Consider the following 17368-nt stretch of genomic DNA (forward strand, 5'->3'; position numbering starts at 1 on the left):
AATTTGGCTTGTCAAGACTTCCCAAAATAAGTAAAAATACTCTTAAAACAAGAGGAATTCTCTGGCGTAAAAACTAAGAATTATCTTACCTTTTTTAAAAAAAAAAAAAAAAAGCATATGTGGACTCAATTTAAGATTTTTAATCTTAGATTTCAGTTTTTGCAGTGAAGTAACTGAACTTTCTCAAACAATCAGTAAAAGTGGTGAGAAATCTTTTGCATCCCTCCTGTTCCTGCAGCTGCTCTGCTCTGCAGGTAGTTTAGAACAGCTTCTGGTTTCCATCGACCTGACTTGTGTCTAACTTGTGTAACTGCTCTTCTCTGTAGCCTACGACCTTCCCCAGCGCCCGAATGAAGCTCACATCTTCTACGGCAATATGAGTCGGGTGGTGGTGTCATTGCTGGGTAGAACAAGGAGCAGCAGATGCGGTGAGGACGAGCCGTGTGTCCTGATAGACGCGGAGAGGTAACGTCCCATATCACCAACCTGCTGGGATACATAACATCCAGTTCCACTTTAAAACGACCATTCTGAGGAGAGAATACATGTATTGCTTGTTTTGCTTTATTGAACGGATCGTATCATTTGATGTTGTGTAATTCCCAGTAGTTTGTCAAATGGAAACGCATCTCTGGATGTCCTGCCAGTGAAGGATCCTCAGGTTCCTGCTCTGAGAGCTGCAGGACCTTCCTTAAAGGTACATCTGTGTCTTAATGACCATTGATTGTCGTATTTTTCAGGCCACAAGGCGCAGTCTGTTTTTGTCTTCAGGTCACACATACGGCGCACCGCGTTATTGGGCACAGAACAAAACAAAGTAATGAAAGCAAAACAGTGAATTTGGTTGAACTTTATTCACATTATTTTAAAATACACTCACTTTTTTTTTTTTTTTTTTTTTTTAAATCAGTCTGTTGTGACAAATCCATCAAAGTCCGTCGGTGTCTTTGCTGAGTGGAGGTTCAACGATAATACCAGCTTTTACCAAAGTTTGGACAACAATTGATGGAGATACGTTCGTCCAGGCAACCATAATCCACTCCCATAAGGTGGCGTAACTCGCCCGACGCTGCCTCCCAGTCTTTGGGAGGTGAGTTTCTCATCCATCGTTCCCATGATGCTCGCAGCTTGGCTTTAAACTCGGTGTTCACACCCATGTCCAGCGGTTGGAGTTCTTCGTTAGTCCTTCTGGGATGATGGCAAGCTCAGAATTCACTTGCTTTACTTGATATTTCACCGTAGCGGCGATATGGGCGCACATGGAGTTGCAGATCAACACAGACGGTGACGCGTGGGAAAAAACAAAACAAAAAAACCCATCTGGTCTCTTTACATACACCTCTCTCAGCCATTTCTCCTCGTATTACGTCCCTACGACGGCGGGAAATGGCCTCACAGTCAAAGCAGGGCGCTGAGTAAAATCTAACAACATTTTTACAGACTTTGGGATTCAGCACAAACGTAAGGCGCACACATAGACCGTACATACAAGATGGGCGGAGCCTCCGTGACGTCACCCGTAGGTTTCTGAAGAGCTGAATTAAAGCTCGGTGGGCGGTTCCTACCATCACCATCTTGGCAGCGTTGCGCGTGTCGTCTCTCCCGGAAAATACAAAAATGGGCAAAGAGGTGGAGCTGAGAGGGGAGATTCAGCACATGTAAGGCTCACCTGGTGAAAAGGGACAGCGCCGATTTTTCCAAAAATGAGCTTCTTTTAAGTGCACCTTATTGCCTGAAAAATAAAGTATTTTGTTATTTTTAAAACAGGATCAGATGAAAATCTTTTGTTTTTCGTCTTTATATGGAAAACCGTCTAAATTATCAATAATTTTTCAGGCTTCAGAAACGCTCCACACCCAGTCTGAATCCTGGACCATCCACCCACAGCAACTGGTCCTGGCAGCTCCCACCATCAGTGAGTTGAACCTAGAATATGAGGTGTGTTAGGACTTTAATGTAGATTAAATGTAGAAATATGATGAATCTGTTTTTATTAGATGGACCATCCACGACCAGCCAGGTTCAGATTCGAAACAACTCCTCTAAAGAGCTGAAGTTTGATCTGTCCTGGCCAGCCCACTGCCTCACCGTCACTCCCCAGCACGGAGTCATCGAGCCTCAGTGAGATCAGTTTGTTGCTCGGAAAATTATTTAGGGAAAACCAAATGACTACAACAATATTTAGTTAAGATTAGGCTGATGTTTAATGATATGTAAACACATTTATATCCAGTGTTTGTTAAACCGTCTAGGTTAGTTTCACATTCAAAAAGTTATATTAACCTTGCAAAATAAACAGCCAAGTCATAAAATATGACTTTTTCTGTGACCTTTTATTATCCAACATGTCTTATTTCTTGATTTCTGTTTGTAAATCCAGGTGTCACCTGCAGATTTTGATCAGCCCCAACCCTTCACTATCAACCAAAAGTACCCAGCTGCCATGGAGCGGACAGATTTATGTCCAGTGTGATGGACAGCAGAAGGTGGAGGACATCAGATGTGTCTTTGTGCTTTTCCAATATTTGTTTTTAATATAAAATATTATTTTATATTATTTTTAGTTTGAATGATGTAATTATTTAGTGAAATCATTTGTGTGTAACATTCCTGTTCTTCCTTCTGATGAGATTCACTCCGTGCTTCAGGAGTGCTAACACAGCTTTAGGAGCGAAGCGTTTCTGGATGACTAAAGCTGCTCTCTGTGGTTCTGGTTCAGTGCATAAAGGTCCAGATACGTCAGGACTTGGCTCTGGATGTGTCTGCAGCCCCAGCAGACACAGCTCTGTCAGCCCTGCCTGCTCAGGCTGCTACTCCTGTCCTTCCTGTGGCCAGGCTCGGCGCCAGGCCCTCACTGACCATGCAGACGCCGCAGACGCTTCAGGCCCTGATGGAAATTAGCAACAAGGCCGTCATCTTTCCCTCGACTCATTCAGGGGAGACGTCAGGTAGGAGGGGGCTGACCTCTGGAGGGAAGTTGCTTTTGCTGAGGATGTAAAATCAGGTTTAAAAGCTGGGGTAGGTAACGTTGTGGAGCTAGCAGGATGTGAAAGTGGCGCCCTGTCTTGGCTCCTCCCCCTCTGGTTCTGCTCCTTGCGTGATCCGAGGCTTTTTTATTCGCAGCTTTTTCCACCAATGATTTTCTCTTTCTCGGCTGTTTAGCAGGAGGAGGCAAATAAACCGAGCCGGGTCGGGAAATCCTTCCTGCATTTTCTCAGCCATGTTTGCCTTCCGAGTTTCTTCTTCACTACTTTGTATTTTCATCCCAACACGCTGTTTATATGCAGGGTGTGGCTATCAGGTATGCGCTGCTGGAGGGGGAGGAGGGGAGCTGGGAGAAGAAGCTTATGAAATATAAGAAATGAACAACTCCATTTGGGTCGGAACGTTTGGATTGGTCAGAGTTTTTACAGATTTACAGTAAACTGAGGGGTCTAACTATATTTCTTATTGTTCATGATTACAGAATATATAGACTACTATCAGGACGAGGAACCACTTCACCCAGAGGAACATGTCTCTGAGCAACATTAGCTACCCCAGCTTTAGGAGCTGAGCACTGATGCAGTGAGAAAGGGAAAGAATTATGTTTGTTTACATGTTTTGTGAAAGACTCGAGTGTTTTCGTTGCTCTTGTATTCAGAGGCCAAGCTGGAGGTGCAGAACGGCGAAGTGGAAGTGAGATGGTACTTGTCATCATTTGCTCCTCCGTATGTGAAGGTATGATGTTTATCTTCACTTCCATCCAGCTTTTTTATGAATAGATTCTCTTACAGCTTTTCTGCTTTAGATTTGCATTTTCTCTTTTATGACATTTTTAATGACCAGCCTGTAATTAGGATTAGTTTATTGACACTTGATCACCAGAAGCCACAGCTTGCCTCGTGCTGTTTTCACTGTGGATGAGCTGCTTCTGCTGATGTGTGAATTCAGACGCAGGACAGCAAAAAGAAAAACAAATGAGTTGAATCGCTGCACGATTATTTTGAAACATGAATTTTTTGTTCTGATCTTCCAGCTCAGCAAGGAAAAATCAGGTTTTCACAAACATACCAATCTGGCTCTGATTTATTTTGTTATGAAAGATCTGCTGTATTTTCCTGGTATGTTGTTGGCTAAAACATTCCTGACTCTAAAACACACACATAAAAACAGCAGACTTTATTTACATGTACTGTCCAGTCATGCAATTACACGTTAAAGGGCACGCACATCAGGACAGAGATGTTTGATGTGATGATCAGTTGGAGGAAATATGCATCTATTACAACACCCCAAACCAGGTAGAGATCATTTCTGCTGCATGTTTCTTACCTGTCAGGTCCTGATGACGCTCACATCGTCTGTCCTCCTCCTTCTCAGTTGCATAAAGTAAAGTTATATGCTCGGCTCGAGCTTCAGAATTATATTTAAAGTAGCTGTGAAACTGGACTTATGTGGTTTTCCACGATCGAAAGACGAGAAGCAGGAAGAGAAATTTGTGTATTTCCAGTCACGTCCACCTTCTGTTCAATCAGAACCCTTCCCAACCCGTCGCTCTACAGCAGAATTAAGTGTTTCATGTAAACCTCCATTCAGAATTATTATTTCCATGTAAACTTGTTGGAAAATACAGTTAATTTGGAATTAATTCATTCTGAATGATTGATTACTAATAATAAAAAGAAACATGATGTAATTACTTATCTGTAAAATGCAGTCAGAAAACACTGCAGGTTTATGGTTCACATTGAATTTCCGCTGCTGTCTGACTAAAGATGCTCTTCAGTGCTGAGGAGGAGGAGGAGGAGGAGGAATGTAATCCTTTTCTTCATCACAGGATTACGTAAAAACGAAGCCGATTCTCATGAAGCAGACGAGCAACACAAATGCATTCCAGAGAGGATTCTCAGCTTTTCCTTTAAAAACAAACAAAATGGCGTTTTCTTCTTACAGAGACCCCTTCTGTGTGTGTGTGTGTGTGTGTGTGTGTGTGTGTGTGTGTGTGTGTGTGTGTGTGTGTGTGTGTGTGTGTGTGTGTGTGTGTGTGTGTGTGTGTGTGTGTGTGTGTGTGTGTGTGTGTGTTTTTACATTTTAAATATCTTAATATGGGTTATTGTGTGTGACCCGTACATGAAGCCTTTCTGCGCTTCTCTTCTCTCTTCAGGGGGTTGACGACACCGAGGACGTGTACAGGGCCACCTACACTGCTTTCAGATGTTCCAAGGTCTCAGGAACCCTGGGGGCCCATGAAAAGATGCAGGTAGCTGCTCGCTTCCAGCTAGGCTTTGCTTTGATAATTAGAACAAGTAATTGCCAAGGGACAGCGGCGGTTATTATGGGATGTTCCCACGGGGTTGATTATCTTGTAATACTTTCAGCTTAGATCAGAATATGGAGCCAGGACCTGCCCGCTGTGATTCTACTGATCCTTGTCTCTTAAAAGCTGCTTGTTTTTGTTGCATGTGGTAGGAAACTGAATTCTTTTGGAGGTTTGATCGTTTAGTAAGACCAAACATGAAAAAATGGGTTTAATGGTTTTTTTCTTTCACATTTTCAAACACCATCTCATAAACTAAATAAAAACACAAACTAAATTGCAGCGTAACTGAGAATGAAACTTTTAGCTTGTTTGTGTTGAATCATTTCCTGACGTATCCCTACATAAAACTACACACTGAGTCATAGAAGTAAGTCGTTTTAGAGGTTGTTCTTGAATAAAAGAGACATTTCAGGTTTTTCTTTGCTTCCCCAGGTTCCTGTTACCTTCATGCCCAGAGACAGAGGAGACTACGTCCAGTTCTGGGACTTGGAGTGCCACCCTGTGTCCGATCCCCAGCAGAAAACCAGAATCCGCTTCCAGCTCTGTGGCACTGTGAGGACTTTTCCTTTTGTTAACAGTCCAGGTGAAATCAGGGGATCTGTTCAGCTGTGAAGCACCATATAATCATGTCTGTGTATTCAGACAGAGCGGCAACGCACAACGTATGACGTGATTATTAAACAGCACCGTGACCTCACAGCGAGGTCGCTGGTTTGATCCTCGGCTGGTCAAACTGGCCTGTGTGAATGGAGTTTACATGTTCTTCCTGTGTATGCCTGGGTTCTCTCCAGGTACTCCCGTATCCTCCCATATATATTATATATATAATATAATATATATATATATATATATATATTATATTTTATATATTATATTTTATATATATATATATATTATATTTTATATATATATATTATATTATATTATATATATATATATTATATATATATTATATCATATTATATATATATTATATCATATTATATTATATATATATTATATATATTATATATATATTATATTATATATATTATATATATATTATTATATATATATTATTATATATATATATATATATATATATATATATATATATATATATATATATATATATATATATATATATATATATATATATATATATAATGTTAAAGTACAAATAATAACCTTTTACAGCATGGTATTAGAAATAAAGGAAAAGCAAAAAATACCCTCCAATATGAACTTGGCGAATATTTCAGTCCTATTAAAACCAGGAAAGGACCCTACACTCCCATCCAGTTACCGTCCAATTTCATTAATAAACGTAGATCTCAAAATAATCAGCAAAGCTCTAGCCAGAAGGATAGAGAAAATAACCCCTTCCATTATTCACCCTGATCAAACAGGCTTTATAAAAGGTAGACATTCCTACACTAACATGCGCAGATTAATTAACATAATAGATTATTCAACTCTACACAATCTGAAGTCCACAGTTATTTCTTTAGATGCAGAAAAAGCATTTGACCGTGTAAACTGGAAACTTTTATTTGCAACTTTAAAAGAATTTGGGTTTGGGTCATCATTTATTGACTGGATAAAAATATTATACAACAACCCAAATGCATGTGTGAAGACTAATGACAAAACTTCTCCAAACTTCTGCTTACAGACAGGCACCAGACAGGGCTGCCCACTTTCTCCATCACTCTTTGCCATTTTTATCGAACCCCTGGCAGCTGCCATAAGACAAAACCCAGAAATCAAAGGAATTCAAGCTAAAAATATTGAACATAAAATTAGTCTTTACGCAGATGACATTTTACTTTTCCTTAACAACTCACAAACAACACTTTCTCAAACAATCACACTAATTAATACATTCTCTTCAATATCAGACTATTCTATTAACTGGTTAAAGACTACAGCAATGCCCATTAACTGTGACTTTAAAAACATATCTAACACCACTATACAGTCAGGAAATATTAGTTATTTAGGTATAATAATCTCTCCCAGACTAACCGAACTAATAAAGTTAAATCATGATCAGCTAATAAAAACAGTAGAGGATGACCTCTCAAGGTGGAACCGCTTGCCCATATCACTTATGGGGAGGGTTTCCACTGTTAAAATGATGGTTTTACCAAAAGTTAATTACCTTTTCTCAATGGTTCCCATCAGACCATCCTCCACTTGGTTTAAATCACTAGACTCCCACATATCCAGATTTCTCTGGAAAAACAAGCCATCCTGCATTAGTCTAAAAACTTTACAACAGACCAAAGACAGAGGTGGGTTGGACCTGCCAAATTTTAATCAATATTTCTTATGTAATAGGCTGCAATGCATCTCCAAGTGGCTTAATCCAAGTTCTTTGGATGAGCCATGGCTGGATGTTGAGCAAGCATTGTGTGAGGATTTAGTCATCTCTGATTTACCATTCATCAGCTCAACTGTCAAGTCATATAAGTGTTTTAAAAGCATTAACATCAGCTCCAGTTTAACGGCTTGGTGGGAATTCCTGAAAGTAACAAAGTCTGCGCTTATTCCATGTAAGCTCACACCCATCTGGAACAATCCTGACTTCCTGCAAAACAAAAAGATGATAAACTTCCCTCGGTGGAAGAATAAAGGAGTAAAGCAGTTAGAACATATAGTAGAAAATGGAAACTTTCTGCCATTTGATGCAATTTCTTCACGGTATGAATTCAGCAGCACCAAATTCTTAGAATACCACCAACTTAAATCTATCATAAGTAAGAAATACACCACTGATCAACTAAACTTACAGTTACCTATAAGGGTTGCAGAATTCCTAAATCTTAAGGCCCCGAAGCTACTATCCAAAATATACAGATTACTATTGAAGCTAGAAGATTCCATCTCTCTCCCAACTTCTAAATGGGAAGCAGACTTATCCAGCAACTTCAATCAAAATGAATGGTCACAAATCTGCTTAAACACATTCAAAATGACTAAGAATTCAAGCATGCAATTAATACAATTCAAAATTCTACACAGAACTCATTATACAGGACACAGGATGTTCAAGATGGGTCTGTTACACTCACATATCTGTTCACACTGTACTGACAACATGATTGACAGCTACTACCATGCCTTATGGTCTTGTCCACCTGTCCAGAGATTCTGGCTCCAGGTGTGTAAAGATCTGTCAGACTGGTTTAAATGTAATATCCCTGCAAACCCCAAATTGTGCCTATTGAGTCACTTAGGTGAAAATAACATAGGGTTTAATTTAGCAAAACCAATCCTCAGCAGCCTGTGCATCGCAAAGAAAACTATCCTTGTGAACTGGAAAAGCAAACAGAATCTGTGTATCCAGCAGTTTAGAAATCTGTTATGATGTCTGCCTCCTCAAAGGATCAGTCAGTTGAATTTCACTCTCTCTGGTCTCCTGTGATCAACTCCATCACTTAGTGTAGGGGGGGGAGTGTGACCTCATCCTGCTCGGGGCTAGGGAGTGGCTGGGTGGCTCAGGTGGCTATGGGTCTGGGGTGGACCCCTGGACGGGGATCTTGGCTGCTTCATTACTGGGGGGGCTAGGTTTCCAGACCTGGCGGGAGGCCTTGGGTTGATCAATGGTTGGAGTTGCCTTTTGGCGGTGGGGCGAGGTCGCTGGCGGGGGCTGGATCGGCGGGTATTGGCTCCGTGACGGGTGGCCGTGCCGCTGTGGGGTGGGCGGGGTGCGGGTCCTGGGCTCCGGTGCCCGGGGCTGTCCCCTGCTTCTCGGGGATGGGGGGTCGGCCCTGCCGTGGGGGGGTTGGGCTGACCTGGACCTGCCGCTGCAGCGGGGGCGGGTCCGTGCCCTGGTGCCCGGCAGAGGGACCCGGGCCCAAGATAGTTGAGGATGGGGGGTGCCTGTGTATATATGGGGTGTGTATGGAGGAGTGTAGTGGTACATGAATGTATGGGGGGTAGGGGTGCGTGTATGTGGGAGTGTGTTGAGGCATGTATGTGTGGGGGTGTATGTATGAGGGAGTGCGGTGGTGTATATGCGGGGTGTGTATAGAGGATTGTAGCGGTACATGAAGGTATAGGGGGTGAGGGGTGTGTGTATGCGGGAGTGTGTGAGGGGTGTTGGGGTGGAGGTTTAGGGGACTGTGATAGTACATGAGTGTGTGGGGTGTAGGAGGTGTGTGGTGGTTTATATGTGGGGGGTTTATGGGGAGTGTAGTGGAGCATGAGTTTGTGGGGGGTAGGGTTGTGTGTAAGGGGGAGTGTGTTAGGGCATGTAGGTGTGGGGGTGGAGGTTTTGGGGCGTGTGATAGTACATGATTGTGTGGGGGGTTGGGGTTGTGAATGAGGGAGTGGGTGTGTGTGTGTGTGTGTGTGTGTGTGTGGGAAGGGGTAAGGGCTTGTGTGTGGATAATCTGGTGTTAAATGCATGGGAGATAGGGGTGTGTATATAGAGGAGTATTGAGATGCATGTGTATGGGGGGTAGTGGCCCGTGTGTAGGGGGGAGTGGGGGGGTGCATGTGTATGTAGGTGTATAGGGGGGTGAAGGGTCATGATTATGAAGGGGGTAGGACTTCAGTGAGAGAAGTGGGGAGTTGTAGTGGTTTGTTCTAGGGTAGGTAGAATGAGAAGGGGTGTTTTGTGATGGGCAGGGGGGTGAGTGGGATGTAGGGTTTTGGAGGTGGACTAATCTTTTGGCCGTGTATCTGTTAGAATGGGTGTGTATGTGTATAGATGTATGTGTGGGTCTGTAGGTGTGTGTGTGTGTGTGTGTGTGTGTAGATGTGTGTGTATACCAGGCTGATGGTGAGGGGGTGTGAATGTGTTGGTGTGTAAAGGAGAAGGGAATGCAACGTGTCTCTGGGTGGGGGCGTCTCCTAGGGGTGTGGGGGCGGTGGTCTGTCTCTCCTTCTCCCGCCCCTCCTCTTCTTTGCGCCCCCCCCCCCCCCACACACACACACACTTTTGCATGTGGTTCGTTGGTGCCTTCTGGGGCCGGTGGCGGCTCCTTTATTGGGGTTGCTGAGGGCCCTGGTTGTTGGGGCAGCTGCCCTTGGCCTGTCCTGGCCTTCGGGGGCCCCGGGAATGGGGGACGTGCCTCGTGCCGCAGGTGGCTCATCTTCTTGAGGGAGGCGCGCTTCCCTCGGGACCTAAATCCCCGGACTCCCCTCCTTCCCTTCTTCCACCACACACAGGCAGGGCGTTGGGAGGTGGACCGTTGATCTGGATGGTGAGAGAGGCCATCAAGGTGGTTTCGATCGCTGCACCCAGCATCGGTTCACCTCCCAGTTTTAATTACACTTAGTCAACATAACACAAAAAACACACACTGACAACACATGGACATATTTTGGGGGGCGGGCCATGCAGTGTGCGGTGGGCGGGGCTGCTTTGGTGGTCCCGCTCACAACATGATGTGGTTACTTCTTCCCAATTTTAATTGCAAACAACACACACTTCACAATCATTCATAAGCTGGGAGGGAGGGGGTGACAATGGGGTCCTGCCACGCCCCTATTTCTGGGGCTGTGCCGGGGGGGTTTGGGCGGGGGAGTGGTGCTGTTCAGGGGGCCTGGGTCTGGGCTGGCCTGGCGGGGGTGGGACTGCTGCTGGCCCTGGGTGGTGCTGGATCGGCTGCATGTGTGGAGTGGTGGGGGGGCATTGACAGGGGTGGGGGGTAGTTGTGGGGCCCTGATCGGGGCCCTCCTATCCCCTGCTCCCCCGGGGGTATCTCACAGGGGACACGTTGGGAAAGAAAGGTGAGGGCGTGCATGAGCCAATGGATGAAGTGGTGACTGAATGTTAGGGTAGAGGGGGGGTGGGGGGATCAGGGTGAAAGAATTTAGGAAAGTGGGTGGCCGCTGGGATAGGAGGAAGGGGGGGGTGTATGCAGATGGGTGGGGGTGCGTATGTGGGGTTATGTTGGTGGTACAGGGAAGTGATGGGGTGGGTGTACAATGAGGACTGTGAATGTGGATAGAGGGGTGTAGGGAGGTATGTGTGTGTGTGTGTGTGTGTGTGTAGAGTGGGGTATGCGTGTATGGAAGAATGGGTGATTATAGAGGGAGCAGGGATGTGTGTGTGAGGGGGTGTGTGTGTATAAAGAACGGGGGTAGGAGAGTGTGAGTTTGAGCGTGTGTAAGAGAATGGGTGTATAGGGTGTGTTTAAGGAGGAAGTGTGGATGCGTGGGGGTGGGTGTGTGTGTGTGTGTGGGTGTGTGTGTGTGTGCGTATGTGTGTGTGTGTTTGTGTGCGTGGAGGGTCTTGGTGCTCGGGGAGCGCTGCTGGTGCGCTGGGGCGCGGCCTGGCTGCCGCTCGGTGGCGGTCTGGGGATCCCGGCCCTCCGTCGGTGTGGGCTGGGCCCTCTGCCTGCGGGGGTGGGGGGTTGCTTCTGGGCTCTTGGGGCCGTGGGGCCCGCGCTCTGTCTGCCCTGGGTGGCCGGTGCCCGGCGGGGCCGGTCCTCGCTGGTCCGGGCCTGCTGGGGCCTGTTCCCCCTGACTGCGGGGGACTCTGGCTGGGACCCCCCTCTGCCGCCTCCTGGGTCGGTGCATGGCTGGCTCCGGGGTGGGGCGGTTGGGGTCTGCGCCTGGGGATGGCTGCCGATGGCCCTGGTCTCGGGGGTACTCCTGGCGTGCCTCTTGCCTTTGTGTGGGAAGGGTCACACTGGCATGATCACCTTTTCCGGAACACGTTCCACTCTGCATGTTCTGCATGTGACACAGTCACCGAGTCGTCACGCAGTTTTACTCACTAACAGCAGCTAGTTTTCTCATTTCTGTTTGTTTCTCATTTATATTTAACTTTTTAGATTCATAGTTTAGTTAATATGATCTAAAGTTGGCTTGTATGTGTATGTATATGTGTTAATACTGGCAAGTGCGTATATGTTCGTACGTATGTATGTGTGTGTATGTGTGTGCATAGAGGTGTGTGTGTGTATATATGTATGTGTATATGTATATGTGTACATATGTATATATTTGTGTATATATATATATTATGTGTGTATACGTGTGTGTATATGTATGTGTATGTATGCGTGTGTATGTGTGTGTATATGTATGTGTGTGCCTGTATGTGTGTATGTATACATCTGTAGGTTGTTTTCTTTCTTTTTGTTTTTGGGTTATTTTTTAGTTGTTGTTTTTTTCTCTCCCTTTTCTCTCCCTTTATCTCTTTCCCTTTTCTTATGAGGTGTTTCTTCTCCTTTCTCTTTCTGTCTTTTGTCTGTCCTCTCTGGTCCAGCAGTACAAACTCTACAATTCAAACAACAATACAAAATAAACATAGAAATAAAATAAAAAATCAGAAAGTCAAGGGGATCATTATATCTATAAAGCTTCCATTGGCAGAGAAAATTTGCTCAGCAGAACATCCAGACCATCATTCTGCTTGCCTAAATGCTGGACAAGACAAAAAAAAAAAAAAAAAAAAAAAGTACAAATAATATGCTGATGAGTGTCCAAAACCTTTGTGGAGGTCAGGTTTACAGGTTTTTCATGTCAAACCCCCAAATAAACGACCAGGAATGAAAGAACCAGATGAGTATCAGATTTACTTCCAGGGGTTCTTTTATGTTTTTTTCTTTTAACTTTATTTGGTCTTTATGTCGGTCGAGTTCAAAAGAAGCAGATCTCTTCAGCTGTTTAAAGGATTTTTAGTATTTTTTATAAGAATCCATTTAATTTATAGTACTAAAGTTTATCATTCTTTTCTATCTTGCCCAGATGTGACATTCTACGGAGAGAAGCTTCGGGTTCTTTATAAAAAAATGCTTATTTTTATTTGTTTTAGTGTTTTTTCAAATCAAACCAGGCTTCAGAGTTTAATTGAAGTTTGTTTCAGGTATGAAGTTGTTCTGAGTTTAGGAAAGGCAAGTTTATTTGTTAAAAAATAAACAGTTCAAAGTGCTTCACATTAAAACATCAAAAGCAAAAGTTTTATGGAGGGTGATGATATGTGTGTGTGTGTGTGTGTGTGTGTGTGTGTGTGTGTGTGTGTGTGTGTGTGTGTGTGTGTCTGTGTGACATCGGGTACGATGTCAGACTTAAGCAGGAAAGACGGTTCTAGTTTTGTTTTTTTAAACTGGTCCTAAACCAGCATAGTGTGGAAATAAATGCAGGTGATATTTGACGTTTTCTCCTTGTAGGGAGTGTTTCAGTAGGAAATGGTTTGTGTGTGCACAGGGAGTAAAGTCTGGACCAGTGGAAGGACCAGTGGAAGGAGACTGCTCTCTGGTGAAGACAGAAGCCAAAGTGAAGAGCTGGAAGAGATCTGATGCCCCAGCAGGCAGAAGCAGGTGAGTCCAGCCAGGAGTCAACATGGATAAAATCCGTCTTCTACTCACAACAAGATGTTGTCTTTCGTTTCCTCTCAGTGTTCCTCTGTAAAGACAGAATTAGGTGTAGATTGTTGTTGTGTTGGTTATTATATATGATTTATAATCACACTTTAATTATTATTGTAACTATGCACGGTGATATTTGGAATGGTCAGCCAGGTGGAGGCTGTGCGGAGAGGTGTGTACTCTGCACAGGAGTTGTACACCTTCCCAGACACACGGGTCGGCGAGTTCAGCACTCTGAAGGTCAACATCCGCAACAACTCGCCCAACACGCACGAGGTGGGTTTGCCTTTTGCTCAGAAAGTCTCAGCAGGGAGCTGTCTGCCTTTTTTCCTGCCTTCTGCAGCAGGAAAGGTAGAAACTAAGCCTGGGAAACCCCCAGCTGCATCAGACCAGGTCTCCATTCAGTCCTACCCCCCGTAGGAGGGGTAGGGACACATGGAAAATCACAGTCTAGCAGATTTTCCATGTGTCCGACTCCAACATACCTGACTCAAATTAACGAGACATTCTGCAGATCTTGATCAGCTGTTTGATCCGTTTGATGTGATGTATTTGTGTTGAAGCAGGAACACATGAAGGACCTGCTGGATTGTGGTCTGGACTGAGTGGAGAAGTCCTGGTTTAGATTCTGTAGCAGAGACATCGTCACGCCAGGCGTCCAACCAGAATTTAGACTCTGTCTCTGCATGGCTACTGAATGTTAAACATTAATGCTAACTGTGCTTTGCATGGATTGACTTGTGATGTGTGGCTTCTCTAATATACTTGCAGCTGAAATTTGTAAAACCTAGGGAGCCCTTCCACACCAAGCATTCCCAGTATTCCCTGAGGTGAGTCTCATGCTTCTCCCTAACTGTGGCGCTTCAAGCCACACTGTGCTTGTACTTTTATTTCTCATCAGTAACCGAGGGATTAATGAACTCTTAATGACCTTGACAGTCTGTTGGTCTCCATGTATTGCTGTTGTTTATTCCCATGAGGTATTAATGTTTAGTCAAATTGTGCTGTGTACAACAACATCCAGTAACGTAGTTTTCTCCTTGCAATGCTCACTGGGAGACCTGGAGGGTGACTTTAGGCCTAGAGGAGTAGCGATGTTTTGCCTTACAGAGGCTGCGTGCTGACAGGTACCAGCTGTGTTTTACTCTGCTTAGAATGGCACATGCCATGCCAGTGAATGAAAGAACTTCATCCACAAACGGCTTTTGACAGACAAATGATGCACAACCTGGAGCAGCCCCAGCTGTGCAGCAGATGTGTTGTGAGCCCTGCTTTTTGTGGATTTATTGGTCTTGTTGTGTTTCTGGCATGTTGTGACTTTTATCAGGGTATCTGCAGGTCTTTAAGACTCTATTAGTGTCAGACCTCTTGAGGAAAATATGAAAAAGATTCACTTTTAGTATTCAATTTCATCTTACTTCCAATGCATGAAAGCATGTAAATATGAAATTCCAATGCAACATAATTATAGGGAAAAAAAGGGGGGGAAAAAAAAAGGAAAATGTGCAGCAAATTGTTTTAATTAGTTTATACTTTAATAATAATAATAATAATAATAATAAAAAGTCATTTGTTCCACCGGTTATCCATGGCCAGATTATTATGATTAACTCTGCCAAGGCGGCAGCAGCGTTGGTCTGTCTGACTGATGGCATCAGATCTAAAATAAATGAAAAATAGATTTTACTTTAACTTTTAGGAATAAATCATAAATTAAATAACAAGTGACGTTCTGTAAAAGGATTTTAACTGTTACAACATGGGAATTATATTATATTATATTATATTGTGTTTCTTTGCTGTAACAGTGGGTCAAATATCAGAAATAGAGCCACAAATAGCCTTTGTAGCCGTTAATTCTTCTCATTTGGCTCTGAAAATGTCAAAGTTCAAGCAGTTTGGTTTTTAACAATCTGAATTTCCTGCAGAAATCCTACGTCTTCGTTCAACTTGTTGTATTCATCCATTATGTCCCGTTATGATTATTTATACCAACATGACTGTTACATGTTGTGTGCATGTGCATAAAACTGGGAGTTCATGGTTTTCTTTTTTTTGGTTGCAGTAGTTCATATTTCTGATTTTGCAGATAAAATTATTTTATTCTTCTGAATGACTTTTTAACACGTTTCTTTCTTCCTGATCCCATTAGATCCCAGCATTATCTGAAACTTCCTGTCAAATTCAAGCCCAGTACAGCCGGCCGACACACAGGCCTGCTGCTCGTCCAGTCAGACACCAGTGGCAGTGTCGTTATTCAGCTGACTGGTGAGGCAGTACCTTAACTGGTCGCCACCTCAGAGTTGTGGAGCTTTTCTGTGCTGGGACTGAAGAAGAAGAGACCAAACGACCGAAAGACCAAATAAAAGGAACTGTGGGTCTAGATCCTTGCTTAGCATCTTTTTTCTAGGTTGTCTGAGAACGTGGAGTCGGCTGGAAACGTCAGCTGGAAACAATCCTCTTTGTGTCTGAAGCTGACTGGTCCGAGTCCACTTGGTCTGGCATTTCAGAGAGCTTGTCCTTTTTCTCTGGATCTGGTATTTGCTTGATCCTTCAGTCCCGTCACAAGGCAGCGTTGTTGCCGCCACTGTCTCAGCAGCAGGACCGGCAAGATGCATGTGTTGTTGGTTTCTCTGAGAAAAAAACGATTCTCTGTGCCTGAAGTCATTTTCTGCTTTATGATTGTAAAACAGCCACAAGATATTTAACAATCCTGGTTTTTCATAGTTATTTCATTTTTAAATGGCTGCTATGAGTCAGTTTACATTTCATGAGATTTTTTCTAATCCTATGTGCTGGTGTGGTTTCCATGGCGACATTGCTTTAGTTGGTACCATGCGTTGACATCCCAGCAGCCTCCAAGATTTGTTCCAAACTGTCCAGATGTGCTAATTTGGTCCCGATCAGGGCAGCTCACAGCAGCATTAGGATGGTTAATGACTGTTATTACATGCTAAAAGAGTTTCCTCTGGTGGGGTCTGTGTTCCGCAGCTAGCCAGGTCTGCTTAGCATGGTTGCCATGGCAAAACGATGGTAATCACCGATCCAGTCACAGGAAATGAGCTCACAGTTTCCTCTCTTGGCTTTTGGGGTGCGTGGCCAGGAATGTGACGTTGGCTCCACTCCTGTAATCCGGTTTGGAACTGGACTAGCACGAGGATGTGGTGCAAACTTCATCCCAGATGTTGTTCATCTGTTTGCTGCCACATTTTGTCTGGTATCTATTTGAAGAACACTAATGTTTAGAAATGTTTTCCTGCATTAATGGACATTGTAATATGAAGGCAGGTGGCACGGAAAGCCGTCTGGACACTGATTCACAGCTTGCACTGCTCTGTAATATATTGTATGTACACATTTTAAATAAAGTTTTGTAATAAATAACTGTTGTCTCTCTTTACCCATCATCTGAAATCCATTCACACCTAATCGCTGGAACGAAGAGAACAGCCGGGTGTTTCTTGAAGTGGTTGATGAAGGTGAGAGAACATCATCTTCATCACTGGAGTTGTGTGGGTTTTTTTGAACTGGCAGATAACTTTTCTTGGGTTCGAACCCTCTCAGTATCATTAATCTTGTACATCAAAAAGAAATCTGAAGTTTTAATTAGGGGAAATACAGCGTTTTAGATAAATGTGAGCGTGTTTTACTGCAGTTTGGGGAATTCTGCAGCCCTCTGCTTGTCCTACCAAACACTCCATGTGTACAAAACCAGCAGTTTGGCTGCAGATTTCCTATTTTCTAGTCATTAGAT

The 17368-nt window shown here is 43.7% G+C and overlaps 1 protein-coding gene across 1 annotated transcript in view; it reads left to right on the forward strand.

The window, feature by feature from the left end:
- Positions 1–16867, forward strand: part of cep192 (centrosomal protein 192) — a 41597-nt gene extending 24730 nt beyond the window's left edge. The window contains exons 40-52 of the mRNA XM_079240174.1: positions 327–465; positions 610–697; positions 1837–1915; positions 1998–2121; positions 2381–2486; positions 2720–2948; positions 3644–3720; positions 5147–5242; positions 5735–5854; positions 13454–13566; positions 13764–13890; positions 14386–14444; positions 15767–16867. Coding sequence (XP_079096300.1) covers positions 327–465; positions 610–697; positions 1837–1915; positions 1998–2121; positions 2381–2486; positions 2720–2948; positions 3644–3720; positions 5147–5242; positions 5735–5854; positions 13454–13566; positions 13764–13890; positions 14386–14444; positions 15767–15899 — 1490 coding nt within the window. The 3' untranslated portion in view covers positions 15900–16867. The remainder of the gene's footprint in view (positions 1–326; positions 466–609; positions 698–1836; positions 1916–1997; positions 2122–2380; positions 2487–2719; positions 2949–3643; positions 3721–5146; positions 5243–5734; positions 5855–13453; positions 13567–13763; positions 13891–14385; positions 14445–15766) is intronic.
- The last annotated feature ends 501 nt before the right edge of the window (positions 16868–17368 follow it).

Source organism: Telmatherina bonti, assembly GCF_933228915.1.
Source record: "Telmatherina bonti genome assembly, chromosome: 5".
Taxonomy (NCBI): Eukaryota; Metazoa; Chordata; class Actinopteri; order Atheriniformes; family Telmatherinidae; genus Telmatherina; species Telmatherina bonti.